Raw genomic sequence first — 24,545 nt, 5'->3', positions numbered from 1 at the left:
ATCAGCAACACTGTGTAGCAGAGATGGATTTGTAGGTACCCTTATTTTTAAATGAATCCATGATCGTTTAGGTGGAGGAAATGCGCTCTGTAGAGCCATCTTGGTGGCATGGTACTGTGGTGAGGGTACCCAGGTTTGATGAGGTAAACCTACCAACGATAGCCTCTGAAGACTTGGTGAATCTCCTCTTCTGTCAATCGTAGAAAGGGGGCATCAGGGAATATTAATATGGAGGAGGTGATCAATGACACATTTTCAGCAACGGATAAGGACAAGAAGAAATATCAGCCCAAATCAGATGCTGGTCATAGTTCTGGACATAGCGGGAAGGATAAAAAGGATGCCGGAAAGCCTATCAAGAAAGGTATGTCCATTATAGTAAGAATCCGGGTCATCACATCAGTGAGTGCCTGAAGAAGCTTGCAAAGGAAAAGATGAAAGAGTTTCGTTGGCTCTTTCAGGCTCAGCCCATGATGCAGGTAAAGATGATACTTCAGTGACCTTTGCTGAGCGTGATTCAGCATTTTTTACTTCCAGCTATGATGCCTATTGGAGTCACGCTCTTTTACGTAAATAATATTGGCAGAAACATGGTATTTTGAGAGCATCCAAAACAATTCTTCTCATCCGGTTAAAGGGATTGGAGAGATTTTCTTATAGCAGTGGGATGGCTCAAATCTCAGCATCCAAGATGCTGTGTTTGTCCCTAGGATTAAGAAGACTCTTCTTTTCGTGTACTCTTTCACTTGAAGAGGCTTTTTGAAGACAACAAATTGTACACAGTGGTGTTTGTTTGCTTTCTTTTTTAATGAAAGACTACTATTAAGTATGAAAGACCCTCCTTGAGATGCCTCAAGGGAGAAAAAACATGCAGTACAATAAATTCACCCTACATGGGTCAAAGTACACTCCTAATCATAGCAATGAAGCAACCACGATTGAGGCTGGAAGTGCCACCTCAAGTCAATAGGTGATTCAGAGAAAAAAGGGGAGCCCCTCCATTCCATGAGAAACACTGCCCTCCTAGAGGAGGATGCACGCAAAGACACATGCATCCTCACCCATATTGTTGAGGAACTAAAGGGAAAGCATGAAGTGAACACAAAATGAGAATGCTTGATTATGGAATGAAGAAAGGTGAGGTCCATATGTAGGCACCTCTTACATGATCACTGACATCACTGATGACCTCTGAGCTCCACAATCATCTCCTCAACCAGCTCCTAGAATCTCTCAATCATCCTATGTGGCATCTACCACCTAACAATGCTTATGGGCACCTAACTGTGCCTCTAGCACACACACACAGAAACCAAGGTGTGCCTGGGGCATACACCTTGAGATATCCCAACAAACCCCCCCTCAAGGGAATGCCTCAGGCTATGTCAAGGATTCATCTAGTCTCATAGTTTCTCATGCCATCTCATGGTGGTCGAGGATTAATCTATGGCTAGGATCTCATGCTAGCAAGAGGTTCCCAAGGGTGTGAGGTAAACAAAAGGGATACATAAGACCTTCCAATGATTATCTCCCCTGCATGTACATGCACACAATGTCTGCAGGAGGTACCATGGAGCAAAACACATACACATGGCCTACATCATATGGTGACCAGAGGTGTTTACAAAGAACACAATAGTTGATTTCATTCATTTTGGAGGACTATCCAGGCTGAGTACCTTGACTCAACATAAAAAGAGAGATTTGGAGCATATATGAAGATGGTTCAAAAAGCATAATCTTCATCATGTGGAGACTCATCAAATGAAAGTAGATTGGCAGTTTCTGACTTTGTAGTTGCTTCCTTTTTGACTCTACAATACTTTTCATGGTGATTGTTTTTGCCACACTGTTTGCATGGATTGATCTTGAAGCAGTCTTTTGAGAGGTGATTAGTCTTTCCACAATGTTTGCAAGGTGAAAACTTGCCCTTTTGAAATTTTATGGCATAGGATGTGTCATTGCCTCTCCGGAGTTCCATGTGTCTTTCTTCTTCTTGAAGAGCAGAAATAAGACCTTCAAGATTAGGATTAGGAAGATTTTTCAAAGTGGTAATAACATGATCATAACCTTCATGCATAATTTTGAGCAATACTGCCATTGCCTCATCTGTGGTGATTGGAGAGTTGCTAGAAGCAAGTTGAGTCATGAGACTCCGCATAAGATTGACATGGGCAACCAGAGGAGTGCCACTAATTATCTTCAATTCAAAGAAAGCAATCTTAAGTGACAATTTTGAGATGTGAGAGCTAGCACCAATAATAATGTCAAGCTTCTGCCAAGCTTCTGAAGGAGACTCTAAGTCAGAGATGTGATGAATATAGTCATCTCCTAAGGCAAGAGCAATGATGCCATAGGCTTTCTCCTCTCTAGCAGGATCTCTTGCCGGGTGTGTCGGAGCTGAGGATTCTCCAGCATTAGAGGCTGTTGAAGAAGAAGTTGAAGCCGGTTTGACAAGCCCCCAGAGGTTTTCCCTCATCAATGCAAACTTAACCTTCATCTGCCATGTGTGAAAGCCTTTACCATTGAACTTATCCATATTCAAGATGGTAGCCATGAGAGGGTCTAGCCCAGAATGGGCAGTGTCTACTCTCTTACAAGGCTAGAAAAAAAAAAAGCTGAAAAGCTTCAAAGTATAAGCATTTTGTGACCAAATTGCATACTAAAAATCATAATGGAAATGATGCTTCATCTTCCATGCTTCATAGAAGTGGCTAAATGAAAGCATTCCAAACAAATCCAGGTATAGCAACTTGAAGCAAAGTTGTAGCCACAGTTATACTAATGCTATTCAACACTTTAAAACATCTGAAATGCTAAAGTAGCATCTAATGTAGCATTAAACTCACCTTGTCAAAACTGTCCAAAACAGAGGGCTGAACTTGGAGGGCTTGTATCTCCTTCTTTAGAGCAAAGAAAACAGGGCTGTCTAGGTAGAAACAAAGCTCATATACCAGAGAAGAGCCACTGAAGAGAAAGGGTGAAATGACGCCTCACGTTGCCATAGCTAGGAGCTTGAAGATCGACTGGTTTTTCCGCGTTCTCTCCTCGAATATGCAACCATTGCTGCTCAAATTTCAACACAAGATAGTCCAAGGTATGGAGAAGCTTCCCCTAAAAGGAATTAGAGAAAGGTGGAGCAGAAACAGAGAATACGCAGAAGGGAGTTTCGACGATTTTCGGGGAATGGCGACCAGCAGCGACGATGCTTCTTCAATTCCTTGCACGTGAAAGTTCGCCCATACGAGGGGTATCTCCAACTCAGAGGATTTCGAGAATGGCGGAAAGACGAGGTAGAACAAGCTCTAGCAAGTTTTGGGAAGAAATGGTGAAGATGAAGAAGAAGAAGAAGTGGAGAAGAAGAGGATGGAGAAGAAGAAGATGATGTGGCACAAATGGGCTCAAGGAGGATCATAGTGCTCTGATACCATGTTGAGGAACTAAAGGGAAAGCATGAAGTGAACACAAAATGAGAATGCTTGATTATGGAATGAAGAAAGGTGAGGTCCATATGTAGGCACCTCTTACATGATCACTGACATCACTGATGACCTCTGAGCTCCACAATCATCTCCTCAATCAGCTCCTAGAATCTCTCAATCATCCTATGTGGCATCTACCACCTAACAGTGCTTATGGGCACCTAACTCTGCCTCTAGCACACACACATAGAAACCAAGGTGTGCCTGGGGCATACACCTTGAGATATCCCAACACATATGGCCATCAAGGTATATGCAAATAGTGGCCAATATATACAGTGTGAGAGGGTGTCACCAAGCTGTAAATATTCCAAAGTCAAAGCATAAGATGACCATTTATTGATCATAATTAACGAGTTCTTCATTTATTTAATTATGTTCAAAGAGTTACTTTCATTTGGTAAAAGTCTTGACTTCAATCAAATATATTAACCTCGGTTAAGTAAGCCTAACCTTTATTGGAAGATCTGGCTTCGGCCAAGATAGTTAACTACGGTTAGCCAAGGAACCAAAGCGTTGACTTCGATCAGAGAGTGTTGAGTTAAAGTACGAAGTAAATTCCAAACGAACGGTGTATATATGGTTTGTTGTCTCGCGTGAGTGCCAATGGGACTGTTTGGCACTGCTGGATAGCGCCATCGTGACGTCAGCGATGAAGAAGACCTTACTTGTACTAGGCGGATATTCTCTGTGACTCAGTTGCACAGGCTATGCTTCCCACATGACTATGGATTCATAGCACTGCCTCTAGTCATTGTGGCAGAGAGTTTGAAGGCCACCATCTGAGAAAGTAATTCTGTCGAGACCTAGAGGTTTTTGTTCGGAGAGGCGTGAACTGATGGAGAAGCGAAACGTCATGGTTAGCAGGGCCGGCGAGGCTGATTGCTAACGAAAGCACCTTCCCATCGGAAATCTTCCTGAAGGTGCCGTCAACAGCGAACGGAAATTCTTCCATCAAGTCCTCCACAGATTTTCTCGTCGTGGCAGCCAACAACAAGACATGTGGGGAGGTGACATGGCACTGCCACCTAAGCTGCTGACGTGGCAACACATGAGGGATGTTGGCGTGGCAGTGACATAGGAGGATTTGTAGGGAATGACATGGCACATACGTGTGGATGACATGGCCTAACAGTGACACATGGCAATCCATGCTAGCAGACAACTGAGGTGGACAGATTAGCTGACGTGGCAGACCAAGGGTTAATCTAACCCAACCTTGGTTAATGACATGGCTAGAGGTTAATTTAGCTTAACTCAACCAGACCAGTCTGCTGACTGTAACCAGACTGGCCAGTTCAGTTAACTCGGTTAGTGGTTCAGGTAGTGGCCTAGTTACAAACCAACTAGATTGTTCTTACAGAACAGCACTAGTTTAGTTAGTGTAACCAGCCTGTTACTCATCCAGTTACTGTCAAATAAAAAAGAAAAAACAAAGAGACAGTTGAAGAGACAGTTGAAGAGACAGTTTTTGCCATCAGTTTCCACCTATCTGTCAGTCTTTTCCTGCAAAAAAATCAGCAGAAAATCAGACATTTGCAGAAGAAAAAGAAATGCATGCCTTTGTGCACAACAAATGCATTCTGAATGCTTTTTGCAGCCGCCAGAAAAGGGGTTTAAGCTTTGAATCAATAACCTATTACTGGCACAATTTGTAAGTGCTATATACCTCTTGTTGAGGTATCTTCTCTTTGAAAAGCAAAGGCTGAGTGCATCAGTTGCATACACTGTGTGCGTGAACGTTTACAAATCTCAGATAAGTTGCAGTGATGGCTTCACAGCAGCATGCCCAACCACCCCATGAGAGAATGGCAAAGACTGATCAGGTTCAGCTGGCAGAGGCAAGAAATGACCCTTTGTTTCGCAGGATTTCAGTCAAGGTAACCTGCAAGGCCCTTGTGTGGACAACTTGCCTGACCCATTGCCTGACCTACATGCAGTTAAGGTTTGGTAGGGTGCTTGCATCTAAACTAGAGCTAGAGGACATCGCTTCCAATAACATTATATCTGGCAAGTATCCACCTTAACATCAGCCCCATTTGGAAACTCAACTTTGAGCTCACACTGCCTACAAGGTCCCACATAAGCTGATAAGAGGACTCCATGAGCTTTGACATAGAAATGAGTGAAAAACCTAGGATAAGATACAATTGAGTCTTATAATCACAAATTTTGGGACTCATATTTGCAAGTTTCACCTTTCAAGAAAATCTCAGACAAGACTCAACTCAAGAAGTATCGAGTAGGACTCACTCCAAAGATATAGGCCCAATTGAACACTAAGGATATCAAAGATATTTCAGATCTTATGCATTCTGCCAATGTGGCTAGTCTTGTGTCTATGCAGGATCCTACTACTGTGCCTTCACAACAGGCAGGAATACGGGGGGATAAAAAGCTATAGCGACCCCCAAGTCTGAAATAAAAGAGTTTCCCAAGGCTCAGAAGAGGGGATTTCAACCTCAGAAGCCGAGAGGAAACCAAGTACAAAAGTGCTATAAGGGAAGACCACAGTTTACCCCTGAACAGATTGATGTTTTCATAAAAGAGGGTAAATGCTTCAGATGCGGCCAAGAGGGGCATGTGGCTGCCCAGTGCCCGAAAAAGCCTTCAATTCCAAAGGGAAAACAGGCAAAGAAGCCATGGGGACCGCACAAACCAATGGCGGGAGGAATTCCTGATGTACTGGGTCATGTTTCAAACCCAGAGGAACGAGAATCGCTGCTGTCATGGGGCAAGATCAGAGACCAGCAAGCGCTGATTTTATTTGATCTTGGGGCTACATATAACTTTATATCAGAAGATTTAGACTTGAGGCTGGGAATAAAGATGGAGGAGTTGGGGAGGGCTCTGGATGTTGATCAGATGTTCGGTGGAAACCTTGTGCCAGTCACTCCCTTTATAGGGAAGCTCCGTCTTCATATATAGAGTTATGTGGATTAGGAACACTTTTTCATCTCTCCACTGAAACATCACAATGTGGTTTTGGGTATGCCTTGGTTCCATCGCAAGGTAGTGAAATTGACTCTTTCTGAGAGAGTGTTGGAGTTTGTACATAGGGGAAAAGTACAACGTGTGGTTGCCAGGAATAGAGGGGAAACTATTCCCATTGTATCAAATAGTTCTGTTGGAAAAGAAATAAAGTCTACAATTTCAACTTACATGGTTTTTATAATACAGAGAGATGTTGAAATGCATGCTGAAATAAGTGAGGCAAATCAAAATAAATTTCAGTTTCTTGACAATTTTAAAGATTGCTTTTCTGACGCTTTGCCAGTGGAGTTACCCCTTGAGAGACCTGAAGATCATGGCATAGAACTCATTCCTAGTAGTGAGCCACCATAGGCCCCCATACAGAGCTAGTGCAATTTAGTGAGAAGAAATTATGGCCTGGTGGGTGCAGGACTTACTGTCCAAGGGGCTGATTCAGCCCAGTTCTTCTTCTTTTTTCTCCCCTGTACTGCTTGTACAGAAGAAAGATGGCTCATTCTGTATGTGTGTCGATTACCGCACACTAAACAAAATGACGATCAAAAATAGATTTCCTATTTCGTGCATTGATGATGTGCTAGATCAGTTAAATGGGGCTTCAGTTTTCAGCAGGATAGACTTAAAGAGTGGTTATCACCACATGAGGATACAGCCTCAGGATGTACATAAGACAACGTTCCGCACTACTTTTGGGTTGTATGAGTATCTGGTGATGCCTTTTGGATTGACTAATGCCCCAACTACTTTCAATCAAATGATGGATCGTATCTTCCGACCCTACAGACAGTTCACAAGGACCTTCTTCGATGACATTTTTGTCTTTCCTAAGTCCGAAGAAGAGCACAAGGAACATCTTGCTATAGTTTTCCAAGAGCTGCAAAATCACCAGCTCTATGCAAATAGCAAGAAGAGTGAATTCTTCCTTGGAGTGATCCATTACTTGGGGCATATAATATCCAAATATGGGATACGGATGGATCCGGCAAAGATCCAAGCCATTCAAGAATGGCCAGAGCTGAAGACTGTGCATGAAGTATGTAGTTTCCTAGGCTTGTGTTCTTACTACATAAGATTTATCACGCATTTTGCGGACATAGCCGCTCCACTCCACGACCTTACTAAGGAAAATGCAGCTTTCAGATGGGGAATTCCACAAAAGAAAGCATTTACCACACTCAAACAAAAGCTGACCACAGAGCCAATCTTGATAGTTCTAGATTTGTATCAGCCATTTGATGTGGATTGTGATGCTTGTGAGGAGTGTGTTAGGGCTGCATTGCATCATAATGGTCATGTAATGGCCTATGAGAGCAGGAGACTCCGAGATGCAGAGAGATATCTGGAAATCTATCAGAAAGAGTTGTCGGCTGTAATTCATGTCATTCATACATGGAAGCATTATCTTTTGGGTGCAGACTTTACAGTTAAAACTAATCACTAGAGTCTGACATATTTCTTAACTCAGACAAAGCCCAGGTTCCATATATCCAGGTAACCTAGTGGCTCTCTGATGAGATGTGAGAAGCTCTCGTATCGATGTCTGTCCAGCTGTCTCTCGATGCGGTGGAGGGCGCGGTCTCTTCAATCTCTATATCCGGAAGGCTACATCAAGGGTGACTTCTTGTCTCTGGCGGTCACCTTTGAGGAGGGCTGATGGACCGGACCTCGATCGTGCGTGGCCTCTCTGTCTAGCATGTGGAGCGCATGTCTCTCGTCTAGCAGTATCGTGGTGGAGACTCCCACTGCTAGTCCATGATGCTCTCATCTCATCAAGCTCCTCTCCCTCAGCCTCACCGGCAATTGACTCAGATGCATAGAAATCTGTAACAAGTGTCTGTGCTCTGTCGATCTCGGTGACCTGTGGCCTCAATCCATGTTGCTCTCTGGTCTAGGGCTTGTTTCCCCCATTTGTCCTCCACACATCCTCGTGTAGGCATAGTTGCAATCCACAGTTTGTGGCCCATTTGCAGAAATGTGTAAGTATCTCACATTTTTGTTGTCCCCGAGTGATTTCCAGGCCTGTTGGTATGGTTTCCCATCTCTCCTTGTTTGCCTCAGTGCTGCATCTCCGAGAAGCACATGAATGGGCAAACATGCTGTCAATGTATCATTTTCAGATTGCCCATACTCCGGGAGTTCGTAACAGAGTGGCAGATGCCTTGTCTCAAAGACCCCAGGTGAACTATGTGACTATTGCTTATCATCGGGATTTGGAAGACATCAAGGAGCAATATGCTAATGATGCAGATTTTATTGAGATTTTACAGCAAATGCAAGAGGGGCAGTCTACCAGTCACTATTCTCTGAAAGATGGGTATCTAATGAAAGTTGACTGCCTATGCATCACCAGGGAGATTAGGAAAAACATTTTGGAGGAATGCCATGCCCTCCCTATGCTGGGCATAGAGGAATTACAGCAACAACTCAAAGCACTAGACATGTATTTCTTTTCGCCAGGGATGCGGAAAGATATACACCAGTTTGTCACAGAATGCCTTACCTGTCAGAAGGTCAAATAAGATAGACGGAAGGCACTTGGCCGACTTATGCCTCTTCCCTTGCCTCAGGCACTGTTGGAAAGTATTGCAATGGACTTCATTTTTTCTTTGCCAAGATCAAAGTCAGGGAATGATGGGATCTAGACTATCAATGATAGATTCAACAAGCAAGCTCATTTCATTCCGGTTCGAGAAGGGGATTGGGTGCTTTTAAAGTTCGAGAAGGGTAGGCTCCGCAAGCCAAAGGGAAAACAAAGGGTGTATGCAAAGTTATCTCCCAAATATTTTGGCCCTTTCAGGGTTACAGAAGAGATTAATGAGGTTGCACACAAGTTGGCACTGCCAAGGCATTGGAGGATTCACAATGCCTTTCATGTGAGTCTTCTAAAGAAATTTCAGGGGCCAAAGCCTACAGAGCCAGTAGCAGAGGATCCACCAGAAGTGGATGATTTGGACAAGGTCCTTCAGCTTAAGCAGATTGTGCTTCATACTTTGCGCAAAGGCCCTCAAGGCAAGGAATTTTATAGGTACCTTGTAAGGTTCAAGAATTATTCGGCATTGGATGCCAAGTGGATGGATGAAGACATTTTGTCTGATCATCCACAGCTTTTAGATGTTTACAAGGAAGCTTTTCAGTTGAAGTCAACTGAATAGAAGTCGAGGGGATGTCACCAAGCTGTAAATATTCCAAAGTCAAAGCATAAGATGACCATTTATTGATCATAATTAATGAGTTCTTCATTTATTAAATTATGTTCAAAGAGTTACTTTCAATTTGTCAAGTCTTGACTTCCGTCAAAGATACTTAACCTCGGTTAAGTAAGCCTAACCTCGGTTAGGAAGATCTAGCTTCAGCCAAGATGATTAACCAAGGAAGATCTTGGCTTTGGCCAAGATGGTTAACCACGGTCAAACAAGGAACGAAAGCGCTGACTTCGGTCCGAGAGTGTTGACTTCGGTCAATGAGACTTGACTCACACCAAGAGGGTTAACCTCGTTAACCAAGGTGCGTCAACTTCGGTTGGAGAGATTTGGCCACAATTAAGGTGCTCTGATTGATGATCAAGCCCCTTAATTACAACCAAGAGGGTTGACCTCGATCGACTAAGAATTGTGTTCTATGTTTTGATTACATGTTTGCTTGGTGAGGCCCACAGTGACTAGGATTAGTCCACAGTTCATTATTTGCATGCAAGTTGCTAATTTTTAATGGGTGCCATGGTTGTGCGCTTTAGTTTATTATTGGAGGTACCAAGCGGGGTTGAGAACTCAAACGCTTTGGAGCTCTATATGCAGCCAGGAGGTGTCCATGTGATCAAGGGGCTACGAAGACCCTAGAGTTCTGCCCTTTGTGGCATGTAACTATAGTTTGGTTATTGTTTTAACAAGTGGCATGTTGCCAAATGAATGAGCCTTGAGCTCTTGTAAAACAAATCACGTTTTGAATTTTTGTAACACAGCTCTACCCTGAACTCTCTGTACTCGAAAATTTTCAAGTAATAAAGACCTTCGGGGGGTCCAGCAGGGGTGTCCAGCCCGACTGTTGTCCTGGGCCCTAATCTCTTGCACAGAGAGAGAGAGAGAGAGAGAGAGAGAGAGAGAGAACTTGAACACAATGAATCTACGCTGATTTTGAGGAGGGATTCTGTAAGAGAAGAGAAAAGTTTGCACTACATGAAGTTTGAATAGAATGAAAGGTTGCAGCGGGAAGAACCTGGGAGCCGTCCAAGGTCTCTGTGCATCCAGACCTCCATATATGCCATGCTGATATGCTCGCCAAAATCTCCCAAGATGCATCAACTGATCCATGTGCAGGTCTGTAAGGAAGTATCAAAACATCATCCAAGGAACATGCCTCAACTACATGTCTCATCGAACTCATAAAGCCCAAGAGAGGTAATGTCGCTCATATAGAACCCGAGTCCCAGAAAAGGATAGCCAAGCTACTAATCCCCAAGTCGCATAGAGAGTAGAGTGTGTAACGGACTCAAACTCTTGGGGGTCATTTATATTTCATTTCTTTCACTTCATAAGATTCACTTGCGTGTTCACTCTCAAGCGAACTATGTTTAAGCCCTTTTCTTGCCTTCATAGAGAATCAATCTCAGAGCAGAACGCAGACTCTACGTTTAGATCGAGGGAGGGAGTATATGTCCAAGGCATTAGCAGATTTTTCGATTTATAAAGCCATCAAACATCAATGCAAGGGTCAGTATACTCCTCAGCACAAGGGAGTGGCTGAACGGGAAGATAGGCCACCCATGGAGATGGCGAGATGCATGCTGAAGGCCAAAAATCTGCCACATACGTTCTGAATAGAAGCAATCGTCTGCTCCAATCATACTTGAATAGGTGTGCAACTTAAGTTCTCAAGGTGATAACACCATATCCAGCTTGGTAGAGATAGAGAACCCAATGTGGGTTATTCCCGTACATTTGGTTGTGTAGCATATGCACACGTGCCTCAAGGATTGAGTGGCGAGCTTGATGATTAGACTAAGAAGTGCATTTTTGTGGGCTACAGTGGTGAGAACAAGGGTTACATGCTTTACAATCCGTGACCAAAAGGTTATTACCAGTAGAGATGTTGTTTTTGCAAAAAAACCATATCTGCCCCTTACTGTTTTTGACAGAAATCAACATTTTTCTGGTGCCTTTGACGGACTCCTGCCCATTTCATTTGACGCGGCAGCTAAGATGCCAATGGAAAATCAGAAATTGCAGAAGGGTTCTTCAGTGGTTAGTGCCTCAATTCACCCAATGGCTGGTCCGGTTACTTAGCAAGAGATTGATCATGTGGTGGCGCAAGAAAATACAGCTATACAAGAAGCCAAGACCATTCTTGTTGGCTGATTCGTACGCTTCTAGAGAGCAAGCTATATGTGCCACACACTGAGTGACACTATAGATGCTAAGGAGCCTCACGATTGTAAATCAGATTGGGTCAGTAAGATACTTGAGATGGGTGAACCTGATTGCTTTGATGATGCATGTAACAATGTGCATTGGATGCAACTTATGCAAGCGGAGATAGACTCCATGCAGAAAAACCACACTTGAGAGTTGGTGGACTTGCCTGTAAGCAGAAAACAATTGGAACTAAGTGGGTGTACAAGCTAAAACACAAATAAGATGGTTCTATAGACAAGTACAAAGCCTGTCTCATTGCAAAGGGCTATGCACAGAGGAAAGGCATAGATTATGATGAGACCATTGCCCCCACTTCCCATATGATCACTACTAGGTGTGTGGTTGCATTAGCTGCATTTTATGGATGGAAGATCCATTAAAACTGCATTCTTCAATGGAGAGCTCCAGGAAGAGTTTTATGTTTTTTCAACCCATTGGTTTTGTGCTACCTGACAAAGAAGACAAGGTATGTTGGTTAAAGAAAGCCTTTTATGGTTTGAAGCAGGCTCCTAGACCTTGGCATGCCGAAATTGATGCATTTTTTACCAGAACAGTCCAAATGAGAGCACCCTTTATGTCACAAGAATGAAGGGAGGGATTTTGCTCTTTATTTTCCTATATGTTGATGACATGCTTCTCAATAGTGCAAATGCTGCAAAAATTGCAATACTGAACTATAGAGGACATCTGAAATGTCAGATTTGGGGCTGCTTCATTATTATTTGGACATTCCATTTGTGCAAGATGGTAGAAGCATTGGTTTATGGCAGTCCAAATATATTGGGAAACTGTTGGAACAGTGCAGATTTCACAATTGCAAGCCCATTTCAACTCATATGGAGATTGGGCTTAAGCTGTCCATCTATGATGCCATTGAACCGTTTGATGGCACTGGTTACAGCGGAGTCATGGGATGCCTATTTTGTGTGTATAATACACAGCCCGATGTTACAAATATTATTTCCTAAGGCATTGGCAAATGTAATAAAGGGCTAGGGGAAGGTTTTCCCTTTATAAGATTATTTTTCCCTAACCTCAATTAAAGGTTTTGTTGGTAAATTAGTCACCACACATATATTGACCCCAGCTAGTGTCCATCCTAGGATTTTGTCTCTATGAAACCCTAGTGTTTTCTTTCATTCTTGTTGTAACAATCTTATTTCAGTTCCTTTAACTCCAAGATCTCTTACACACTCGCTTTTCTTTCCAACAACTCTCTCAATCTGACCACTCTCTCTCTACATCTGCAGCTACTTGCGGATACTTACTCGCTCTCTAGTTGGAATGAAGTGATTATCCTTGGTAGGACGGTCAACCACCACAAGGATAGAATCATACACTCCTTGGGTGTGCAACAAATCTGCTATAAAGTCCATGGAAATGCTCTCCCATCTACCTAATGGTATTTCCAATAACTATAAAAGGTCACATGCCTTCACTTGTCCTGTCTTACTTTCCTGACACGCGACATATCGTGTGGCCAAAAGAAATCGTGCTTTATGAGGTCATGTCTTTTCAACCCCTTGATGTCCTGAACATGGGCTATCATGGCACTAACGAACTATCTTCTGCCGGAGATCATTCCCATTAGGTACTACTACGTTGCCATTTCTTTTTAGCATCCCATCATCTATGCTATATCTTGCATACATATGGGCTTCCCTGATGCCAAGTCATCTATAACCCAAGGTTTTATCACAACAGCCTTAGGCTGAAGACTCTCGACATACTCGTCCACTTTCTGAGTTTCCCTAACTTCCATCATTAGAAGTACTGCGAAACTCATATTATGTACACTGTGTGATAACACATCAGCAACTATATTATACTGCAAAACAGCATCATTGAAACAATGAGGATGCATCTATTTTATAGCGTATATTGCCACAAATAATAACTTAATTACGTCAAGAGGCGAGAAACTTACATGCATCATACATCAGATGATAAACTCTCGCTCGCGCTCATTTATTGTCTCTCCATCGCGTTCAGCTTCACATTGAGCCAGTTTTAGCCAATCAAGTGACATGTGAGTGGGGAGAAGGACGAGATCCCATGGATATGGTTGCGCTCGCCTGTTTATTACTCTGAATCTCATCCTTGTATTTATTCTTTCTACTTTGGCCGCTTCATATCTCTCAATCCACTTCTGCATCTCCTTGCTATTGAGGATACAAAACTTATTGAATTTCTTCATTTTCTCTTTGCTCATCTTTCTTTCAATCCCTTTTCCTTGGGGAACCTCACCAATGATGCGATCATCATCCTTGTTATGGCAAGCCTGCGGCATATCGGGATCCATGGATGCAAGAAACTCCGTGATATATACTAATTACTCTTGCACACGCCATCCCTCTACCATGCTGGCTTCCAGTCTTGCTCTCTGATAGCTCTATGAATTTTGCCTAAATCCATCATCATTCCATTGGTTAATATAGGAGGTGGATTCGGCAATCGACGTGGGCACTGTGGTAGTATCACCAAAATTTCTCCAGCTTTAAGAAGGAAGGCGCCAGTGTGGTTGTAGACCTGCACAAGCATAGTAAGTCATACATCAGCATGAGGAATGCCGCCAGAGCATTGGTAAGCCGAAATGGCATTACCAAGAACTCGTAGTGACCAAAACTGCTTGTAACAGCAGTCTTATGCACATTCCGAGCACGAATTATGATTTGATGATAACCACATGTCAAATCTATTTAACTAAAATTGATGCACCATGCAGCGCATCCAACAGATCATCTACTCTTGCCATCGGACATCCGTGCTTAAGAGTAATATTATTCAACCTCGAAAGCCGATACACAACTGAAAAGAACCCCCTTTCTTTTTCTTTAATATTACTAGTGAAGTCGTTGTATCAGGATTTTCACAGTCTCATAGACCCATCGGTCTTAAGACTTTAATAAACTTTCTTTCTTTCTTTCACCCCAACTCAGCTGAAACAGAGGAATGCCGAGCTCAGCAAATTGAAAGATGCACGTAAAGCTGGAAAAGGGGCTGTGTATCCAGATGGAACAGATTTAACTAGAGACTTCAAATCTAAACACAAAGACTCTCAGTCTTAAACTGATATTATGAAGACCATACTTATACATTTAGTATGTAGAGGTGTGTTATAATAATCGAGCTGAGATGCCATGTGCACTCCTCAACTTCCAAACCCCCACCTGGGACCTCCAATACTGCCATGGGCAGACTCTAGCAAAAGGACATCCCAGGGCTTACAACTAAATTAGTCAAATCGCCATGGAATAGAAACCAATGCAAAATCAAGCTACTTCAAGGACCACTTGCAGGACTCAAGAAGTAGGCCAGATAGTGGGATAGATAGACCTTGTATCAGCAATCAGGCAAGATGTATGTCAAATAATGGAATAGGGTGTGAGAGGGGGGAAGAAAGAAGGAAGGGAGCAAGAGAGTGAGAGTGAGAGAGACAATAGTGCGGGTGTGAAATGATGAGTGAGCCACACCACAAACTCACTTAAGTTTTATTAGGATTAGGTTTACCCTATGACTGTCTTAAGACAGTCATAGGTGTCCTAACTTTAATTCTTTAATATAAGGGTAGGCAATGTGCCTTTACCCCAACAACCTCCCACCTAAAGGCCAATGTGCCTAAAGGGGAGAAAAGAATAAAAATACAGCAATATACAGTTACTGTATACAAGACCATAAAGTAAGAATGGTCTCATCCTAATCCCATGATGTGGCGGCAATGTGCAAACCGCTCTGTAGGCAAGCTCTTAGTGAGCAAATCTGCAGGATTATCATCAGTATGTACTTTCACAAGCTCAAGACGCTTGTCTTCCAGTACCTCCCTGATGAAATGATATTTCACTTCTATGTGCTTGGTCTTCTGATGAAAGACCGGATTCTTTGCCAACATGATAGCACTCTGACTATCACAATGCAGAACTGGCATATCTCCTGTAATGCCCAAATCTCCCACCAGCCGAGTAAGCCATATTGCTTCCTTGCAAGCCTCAGTGGCTGCAACATATTCAGCTTCTGTGGTTGATAGTGCAACGCATTTCTGCAACCGAGACACCCATGATATAGCACCTCCTGCATATGTAAAAATATAACCGGTAGTAGACTTTTGGTTATCTGCATTCCCTGCATAGTCTGAATCTGTAAAACCATGCACCAATGCATCCTGCCTACCATAGCATATGCACAAGTCTTTGGTACCTTTGAGATACCTCAAGACACCTTTCACTGCTTCCCAATGCCGCTTGCCTGGATTTGCCATATACCTGCTGATAACTCCCACCGCAAAAGCAATATCCGGACGAGTGGCAACCATGGCATACATCAAAGATCCAACTGCAGATGCATACGGAACCTTGGCCATTTCAGCCTTATCATCATCTGATCTGGGGCTGTCCTTACTGCTGAGTTTTAAATGTGGAGGCAACGGGGTACTAATGGACTTCCCCCCCTCCATTTTAAACCTCTGCAGTACTTTGTCAATGTACTCTTTCTGTGACAGAAACAAAAGTCCCTTGGACCTGTCACGAGTAATACGCATGCCAAGAATATGATTTGCATCACCCAAGTCTTTCATGTCAAAAGACTTATGCAGTTGTTTCTTCAAAGCACTAATCTCATGCTGAGATTTACTGGCAATAAGCATGTCATCCATATAGAATGAGTAGCATCAAACTGCCATCCTTTGCCCGTTTGGTGTACAAGCAATGATCGGTCTCACACCTATGATACCCTTGGGACTGCATGAATGCATCAAACTTCTTGTACCATTCTCTTGGCGCCTGCTTGAGTCCATACAAGCTCCTTTTGAGCTTACACACAAGCTGCTCTTTCCCTTTAACAGCATATCCCTCTGGCTGACTCATATAGATCTCATCATGGAGATCTCCGTGAAGAAAAGCTGTCTTCACATCCATCTGACATAAATCCATGTCAGCATGAGCAACAAGAGCCAACACTGCTCTCAAAGTAGTCATCTTGACTACAGGGGAAAAGATCTCATCAAAGTCAATGCCCTTCTCCTGCTTAAATCCCTTGGCAACCAATCTGGCCTTATACCTCGGTAAAGCATTTGAATCCACTTTGACTTTGTAAACCCACTTACATGGCAAAACTTTTCTGCCTGCAGGTAACTGCACCAAGTCCCATGTATCATTCTGAAGTAGAGAGTCCATTTCTGACTGCATGGCTTTCTCCCACTTCTTTTTCTCTGTTCTTCCCATAGCTTCCTTGAAGCTGGAAGGCTCACCACAATCTGTCAGCATGATAAAATCAGCCACATTATTGGCTCCTGGAACAAACCTGGCAGGAGGCCGTTGTGCACGGGTGCTCCTCCTAACAAACTGTTCCGGATTAGGCTGCTGTCCAGCCTGTTCTTCATGCATAACAGGTGGCTGTACCACCGTATCTGGCTGTTCTACAGCCCCATCTGTTGGCACATCCAGTGGTGCATTATTGGCAAAATTTTCTGGCTGATTTTCAGCCTGTATACCCTCTTGAACAAGGTGATCTGCAGCAGGCTGCTGCTGCATATAAATAGGCATTCTTTGCTGTCCAACATCATCATAAATAACCCGCCTGTATTCCACAGGTTGAACGGGTTCCTTGTGTACACTATCTTCTTTAAAGATGACATCATTGCTGCGTATAATCTTCCGTTTAACGGGATCCCATAATCTGTACCCCATTTCACCTTCATCACCATATCCCATAAAGATGCATCTGATAGACTTTGGATCCAGTTTGGTGCGGAGATCTTTGCGTACATGAGCAAAGCACTCGTAGCCAAATACCCGTAAGTGCTTATATGAGGGTGGCTTGCCAGACCACACCTCCTCTGGCACTTTCAATTCCAAAGCCTTATTTGGTGACCTGTTAATAATGTGAACTGCTGTTTGCACGGCTTCTGCCCAAAAGCCATGGGGTAATGCAGCATAAGACAACATACATCGAACCTTCTCCTGAATAGTTCGATTCATCCGCTCACTTGCACCATTTTGAGATGCATTATGAGGGGCTTTGAGTTCCTGTTTGATGCCCTTAGCTTGGCAAAACTGCACAAAAGCATGTGACACATACTCACCCCCATTATCGGATCTTAGGCATTTCAGCCTACGACCTGTCCGATTTTCAACCTGAGCGACAAACCTCTTGAAAGCATTTAGGGCATCTCCCTTATGCTTCAAGAAATAGACCCACACCTTACGTGTAGCATCATCAATGAAAGTAATAAAATATTTGGCACCCCCTAGTGATAACTGTGGCATCTCACACAAATCAGTGTGCACTAGATCAAGTGGTGCTCTATTCTGGGGAGTCCTCCTCTTATGAGGAGTCACAGAATGCTTGCCAAAAATACAATGATCACAAGTAGGCAAATCTGAAAATGAAAGAGACGGCAGATAACCCAAACGTGACAGTTCTTGCATTCCTTTAACAGACATGTGTCCCAACCGGCTATGCCACAATGAAACCTTTGGCAGCTCGGTTATGGCAACAACATGATTACCCACACTGGAAACATAAAGAGGGTACAAGGTATCACTCTTAAAACCCTCAGCCACTACGGTTTGGCCATCAGTAATCACCCATTTGGAATCCCCAAATGTGGTGTGGTAACCACTGTCATCTAATAAGCCAGTGCTAATCAGATTTTTCTTGATTTCCGGCACATGGCGAACACCATCAAGCATAAATGACTGTCCATCAGGAAATACTATCTGTATACTGCCAATCCCTGCAATCTGACATGCATAGTTGTTCCCAAGATGAACAACTCCATGAGTACCTGTGTAGGAAGTAAACCACTCCCTGCGAGGTGTAACATGAAAAGAGGCACCTGAATCCAAGAGCCAGGTGTGCATGTCATGGCCATCAATAACCAAAGCATGTGCTATTACAGCAGAAGAGCATAAAACATCATGTATGTCACTGTCACTGTCCTCTGCTGCAACATTCACTGCATCCAATTCAACTAGCGTGGCCTTGCCTTTGCCTTTGCTTGCATTTCCTGCATCCTGTGATTCAGCCTTCTTGGCTTTCTGATCCCGTATGAACTTGAAGCACTTCGACTTCACATGTCCCTTCTTGCCACAATAAAAGCATTCAATGTCCTTTTTGCCACGGGACTGACTGCGGGATTTGGACTTACTAGCAGATCTCCCCTTCTGCTGAGTCCTGCCTCTATCCTGTACCTGCAAAGCATTTGAAGACTTGCTGCCCGCATTATTCTTCCTGCTCATCTCCTCCATAAGGAGAGAGCTCTCTACATCAGCATAAATAAGAGTGGCATTTGAGTTTGACAGGGTGGTCTTGAAAGTGTCCCAACTCTCAGGAAGAGTACACAACAAGAAAGTAGCCTTGAACTCCTCATCAAGATTCAACCCCTGTGCAATCAGCTGTGTAAAGATAGCATTGAACTCACTCAAGTGTGAGGTCATAGCTGTACCTTCCTTCATGCGAAGATCGACCAGCTTCTTCAGCCAATAAACCTTACTGGCTGAGCTCTTTTGGGCATACAATTCCTCTAGTCTCTGCCATTGACCATAAGAGGTCTTTTCAGCCTGTACATTGAACACAAGAGTGTCTGAAATAGTGAGCATAATAGCTGCCCTCGCAGACAAATCAAGCTCTTCCCAATCATCAGCTGCCATGTCAGATGGCTTGACACCCTTTACCCTTATGGGCTTAGCAATCTTCTTTAACAGAAGAACATTCAAGCACTGTTCTGCCCATAATGCATAGTTATGTGCTCCTTCCAGTTTCTTTATGTTAAGAATTGAAGAATCACCTCCTCCTGATGCCATATCAGATGAGGAAAGTAACTGACTCCCTGGAAGTAAAAAGACTGAATAAAAGTTCTGATTTCTCAGAAAAAGGCCTGCTCTATTCAAGAGCCAGTAGCACTCTCAAAAGTGCTGTTTTTACTGTCAGTAAAATCTGCAGCAAAACAGTAAATGTCCCTGCAAGTACTGTACCTTCTGACAAACTGTTCTGAGCTCAAAGAGGCATAAAAACAGTAATTTCAGACTGCTGCTGCTGCTCAACAAGAGCTTAACAGTGCATAATTATCTGACAAAACCACTCAGACTGCTGTAAACACTGCTGTACTGACTGTACTGATCACTTCTCCCACCTCAGATGAGGTATGTCACTGTCTCAAATTGCAGAAAATACTTGACAAACACCCCAAAAAAAAAAATAAATGACTCTTCAGACTGCCACAAAACCTGCAACAGTAAATGGGATAAATCCCAAGCAATCACCCTTATACCAAGGGGAGAGAATGCATCTGAAGATCTCTGTTGGTAACCCAAGTGCAATCAAACAAAGTCTGGGCAAAAGCCCCTTGATCTGACACCTGAATCAAGTGGAGAACACCTCAACAATGAGGTAGCAAGCAATATGAGAATCTCTCTGACTCTTGTACCTGACAATGTGCAAAGCATAGACTGCCTCTGTGTACTCAGTAACAACACAAACCACAAAGTACAAACACCCAGAAGAAAATCTTTTGAGCACTGTCAACGATGGGCAGTTAGGGACCGAGTAAACTCGATGCGCCCTGACCAAGCGTGGCTCAACTGAGATTTTCAGAGTGTGTACAAAGAATGTGACCTGCAACAAATGTCACCAAATGCACTGCGGAAATAAAGCAAATGTGTGCTCCCTGGCTACAAAGTGCCTCAAGGCATAGACTGCAAACACATCTAGGCAAAAGCCCTTTGATAATTTCACCCAAAACTGAGATTTTTCCTCAGTAAAAGCATAGAAGCTCCGGCTGTCCTGCTGTACTTCTGTCCTTGCAGCAACACGCTTCCCCAAAAAAAAATCTTTGGACACAGATCCCAAGAAAAATGTACCTCCCTGCTGCACACAGATCGAAAGAAGAAAAATCTGTGTAACTTCATGTGAATGTGGCGGCGTCGTCCGTACAGCTGTACGGAAATCCGTACGACTGTACGGCAGTCCTTGGAGGAGTGCGCCGCTGCGCAGCGTCACGGAGCAGCTATGCAGCTGCTCTGCAACTACAGCAGCTGTGCGAAGCTGCTGGTGAGAAAATGCGCCGCCGCCCTAGAGCTGCCCTCGACACAGCCCGTGCCCTGACTGCTCCCGCACCGTCGCCCTGGTCTGCCCCCGCGCCGTCGCCCTGGTCTGCTCCCGCGCCGTTGACTGCTGCGCCGCCCGCCTGCTGCTGTCGCAGTCCGTCCGTACGACTGTACGGACGACGTACGGTCGTACGGCGCTGTCCGTACGTCCGTACGGAGAGGGTAGTAGGCTAGGGAGAGGAAGCTTGGGAGGGGAGGAAGCTAGGGAGAGAAAGCTCTGATACCAGTTGAGAGGGGGGAAGAAAGAAGGAAGGGAGCAAGAGAGTGAGAGTGAGAGAGACAATAGTGCGGGTGTGAAATGATGAGTGAGCCACACCACAAACTCACTTAAGTTTTATTAGGATTAGGTTTACCCTATGACTGTCTTAAGACAGTCATAGGTGTCCTAACTTTAATTCTTTAATATAAGGGTAGGCAATGTGCCTTTACCCCAACAGGGTGATCTTGTGTCAGCGATCAGATTGCAAAGACTGCCTAGGGAAGTTTCAGGATCTAGACTGCTCTCTGGGGGGGGGGTAGCATTGACACAATCTGTAATCAAATCGATAGAGTGGAAGCACCTCTGATGCCGTTTCAAATGCACATAACCGACTGAGACACCAATAAAGTTAGCAAATAGATAGAGATTTACAAGAGTAAGAAGATGCCAAAGCCAACCCACAGTACACTGATAAATCAAAGATAGATTTGCTTGAAGGAAAAAATAAGAATCTGGAAAGCCATACACACTGATATTTGAGTTGCAAAGAAGGCAAGAAATGATGTTTACCCCCAAGAGAATGATGCATACCCCTAAGAAAAATCCTGGCAGTATTATGTCAACATATACTAAATTCACACTTCACAAGGGTCATCTAAACAAGATATCATCAACACTATTGATGATCTAGTCGAGAGCAAAATGGACAAAATAGCTTTCACAATCAAAGTGTAGCGAGAACAAAAGAGAAAGCATTTGACATCCGGATTGTGGGGATAGAAGAAAATAAGGATGAGGACATGAAGAAAGCCCTCAGCCACGTTTTTCCGAAAACAATGCACATATCAGCAACTAAATGGTAAGAAGCCTTTTGGAAACCAAGGCAAATCCTTTAAAGTTTCAGGACACTCAATCTCGCCTAAAAGTGCTCAAAATTCCCCTTAAGGGACACTCCATTTGGATTAATGAAGACCTTACAAGGAGTCAATTCTTGGGGAGCTTGCAACAATCAGAAAAGGAAAAGAAGGTGGCAAACATGTATACATGAATGATGGAAAGGCTGTCACCACAGAAAAGAAAAGGGGGGAGAGAAGCAAGCATAACAACTCGAGACCCTCAAGATCATATTGTGGAACATAGGAGGATGGACCTTGGACAAGGTCATTGCAGAAGAGGTCATAGATAAGACTTACATGCTTAGAATTTTAACGACAAGGCAGCATGAGCAGAATGCTTCCCCAAACATTCCAGGTTTCTTAAAAACATCAATGCAGAATGCAAAAACACACATAGGAGGAAGAGGGTTTGGTGACATAGCATGCTACATCAGGTAAAAAAAAAAAAGTTGTGAAAGAAGACCCACATAAACAACATATGTGGTTAGAAATAATGGCAAAGGAGGGGAATATCAGACTGGCAGCATGTTATTTTGCACCCCCACAATCACCCATCTACAAAAATAGCAACCACATATCTTGAGAGGACCCCCTCATGCATTTAGGGGAGGATATAGCCAGGTTCTCTAAAGAGAATGCAATTATCCTTATGGATGGAAAAGTGGAAGAGGACAATGAGGAAAGAAAAGGCCGCAAAAGGACATCGAATTTTCACAACATGGGAGGATACACATGGGAAGGCACCTCCTCACAATATGCGGGTGCTTTAGGCTGCAAATTTGTAATGGCACATCGAACTTTCAAAGCATGGGAGGATAGACTCAAGACAACTCAAGGATCAAGTAAAGTTGACTATGTGAGCACAAAACCTCATGCAAAGCACATGATTGCATATATCAAGGTAGGAGAAGTCCCTTGAGTTTGGCCACAGGGCAATGCGAATTAGTATAATCAGCACGAGTAATGCTGTGAAAAAACAGAAAATTACCACACCTTCCAGGTTAAGAATCGACTACAAAAAGGCTCTTTTGGACACGTTCAGGCAGGAACTGAAAGGAAAGATGGCTTCCCATAAGAGACAAATAAGCCCATGATGATTTATGGGAAGCAAAGATGCATTTCATCTTACATTAGTAAGAACTTCTCAAGCCCCCTCATAAGTCCCCTAAATTATAAAATCCCCTTCCATGGAGGAACCTCCCATCTTGCATGTTTACAGATTGACCACCTCTATCATTATGTAACTTTGTTGGCTACCTTAGTACAGTTCATTTGGAAGATAAGGACCAGCTCACATGAATAGGCAGATGGAAAAAGAACATCCCAAGAGAAGAAAGTATATGCAAGATGTCCCAAGGACGCCACACACTGCTATATTTGCCGCGCATATCAGCACATCAGAGAGAGGCATAACATACAGGCTCCAGGATCTGCATAATCTCTTCGCAAACAGAAGCATATTCTTTTCCTTAAGTAAAACAAGCATTTCTAAAATTCAATTTTCTGAAACCCTTAGAGTTCCTCTTCAATGTTCATTCATGGAGAATGAATCAAGGCCAATATCTAGCTCAACAGCACTGTCAATGGATCATGGCCATAGTAATCCCTCAATTTCCGAAAGATCATCTTCTTTTCTTTTCTTTTCTTTTTGTGTGCACGTGCGTGCAGATCTGTATGTGCATGTATGCATGTGTGCTGTGCAAAAGGTGGGATGGGGGGGGGGTTGCAATCCTGGATGCACCTGAGAAGACGGTGACAAGTGAGAACAATCACCACTAAGAGAGTCTGAAGAGGCCAGAATGGAAGAGAAAACAGTTGGGAAAAGCATCACAAAGTAATGGAAAGCAAAAGATCGTCATTCCCCTGATAAGGATTTCCAGTCTTCTAGAAGCATCTATTTTTAATTCCCCTCATCTACTCCCACTACCTCAATAAAATGGAATTGTATTTGGAATACAGGAGATGTTTCAAGAACCATGTTTGTTCTTCAGGCAGTGGGCAATGGATGCACAGAAAGCAGGTACGTAGATAGAAGGCAACCAGAGTATTTGTAAGGAGCCACTTCGGATTGTGCCTGTTCTAATAATCAGGAGTTCTATGTTATTTGATTCTTATAAACGGCTCTTCTGGCTTTAATTCTTTCCAACAACAAAGGTACAATTTTCTACCAACTTACTTGTGCAAAAAAGGGTATCTTAGGTTGTGGGAAAGGAAAGTAAAGGAAAGTAAAGTTTAAGCTAGACGTTGAAGGGAAGGAAGCAAGCCTGTTAAATCCTGTAGTGTTTGTAAACTCGAAGTCGTAGGCATAAGTTGCATGCGTGTCACAGCATATGATATGCTGCACATTCTCATATTGTGGATCAGCAAAGAAATGGCCATACTGCAAAAAAGGAGGAATTACCATATGTACTACAAAAAGTTACACCATAAAAATCTGCCAGAATCAAAATATAATTACAAGCATGAAC

The 24,545-nt window shown here is 43.3% G+C and overlaps 1 protein-coding gene across 2 annotated transcripts in view; it reads right to left on the bottom strand.

Moving 5' to 3' along the window:
* LOC147883785 (sec23/sec24 transport family protein) overlaps window positions 1-24,545 on the bottom strand; it is a 183,065-nt gene that overhangs the window by 68,686 nt on the left and 89,834 nt on the right. For both annotated transcript variants that reach the window (XM_087398534.1, XM_087398535.1), the window contains exon 10: window positions 24,342-24,457. In XM_087398534.1, coding sequence (XP_087254660.1) covers window positions 24,342-24,457 — 116 coding nt within the window. The remainder of the gene's footprint in view (window positions 1-24,341; window positions 24,458-24,545) is intronic.

The sequence above is a fragment of the Dipteris shenzhenensis genome, chromosome 27, assembly GCF_047967505.1.
Source record: "Dipteris shenzhenensis isolate YYH24624 ecotype China chromosome 27, Dip_SZ_1.0, whole genome shotgun sequence".
Lineage (NCBI taxonomy): Eukaryota > Viridiplantae > Streptophyta > Polypodiopsida > Gleicheniales > Dipteridaceae > Dipteris > Dipteris shenzhenensis.
Note: the sequence above shows the minus strand (reverse complement) of the source record. Positions and strands in the feature narration are given on the sequence as shown.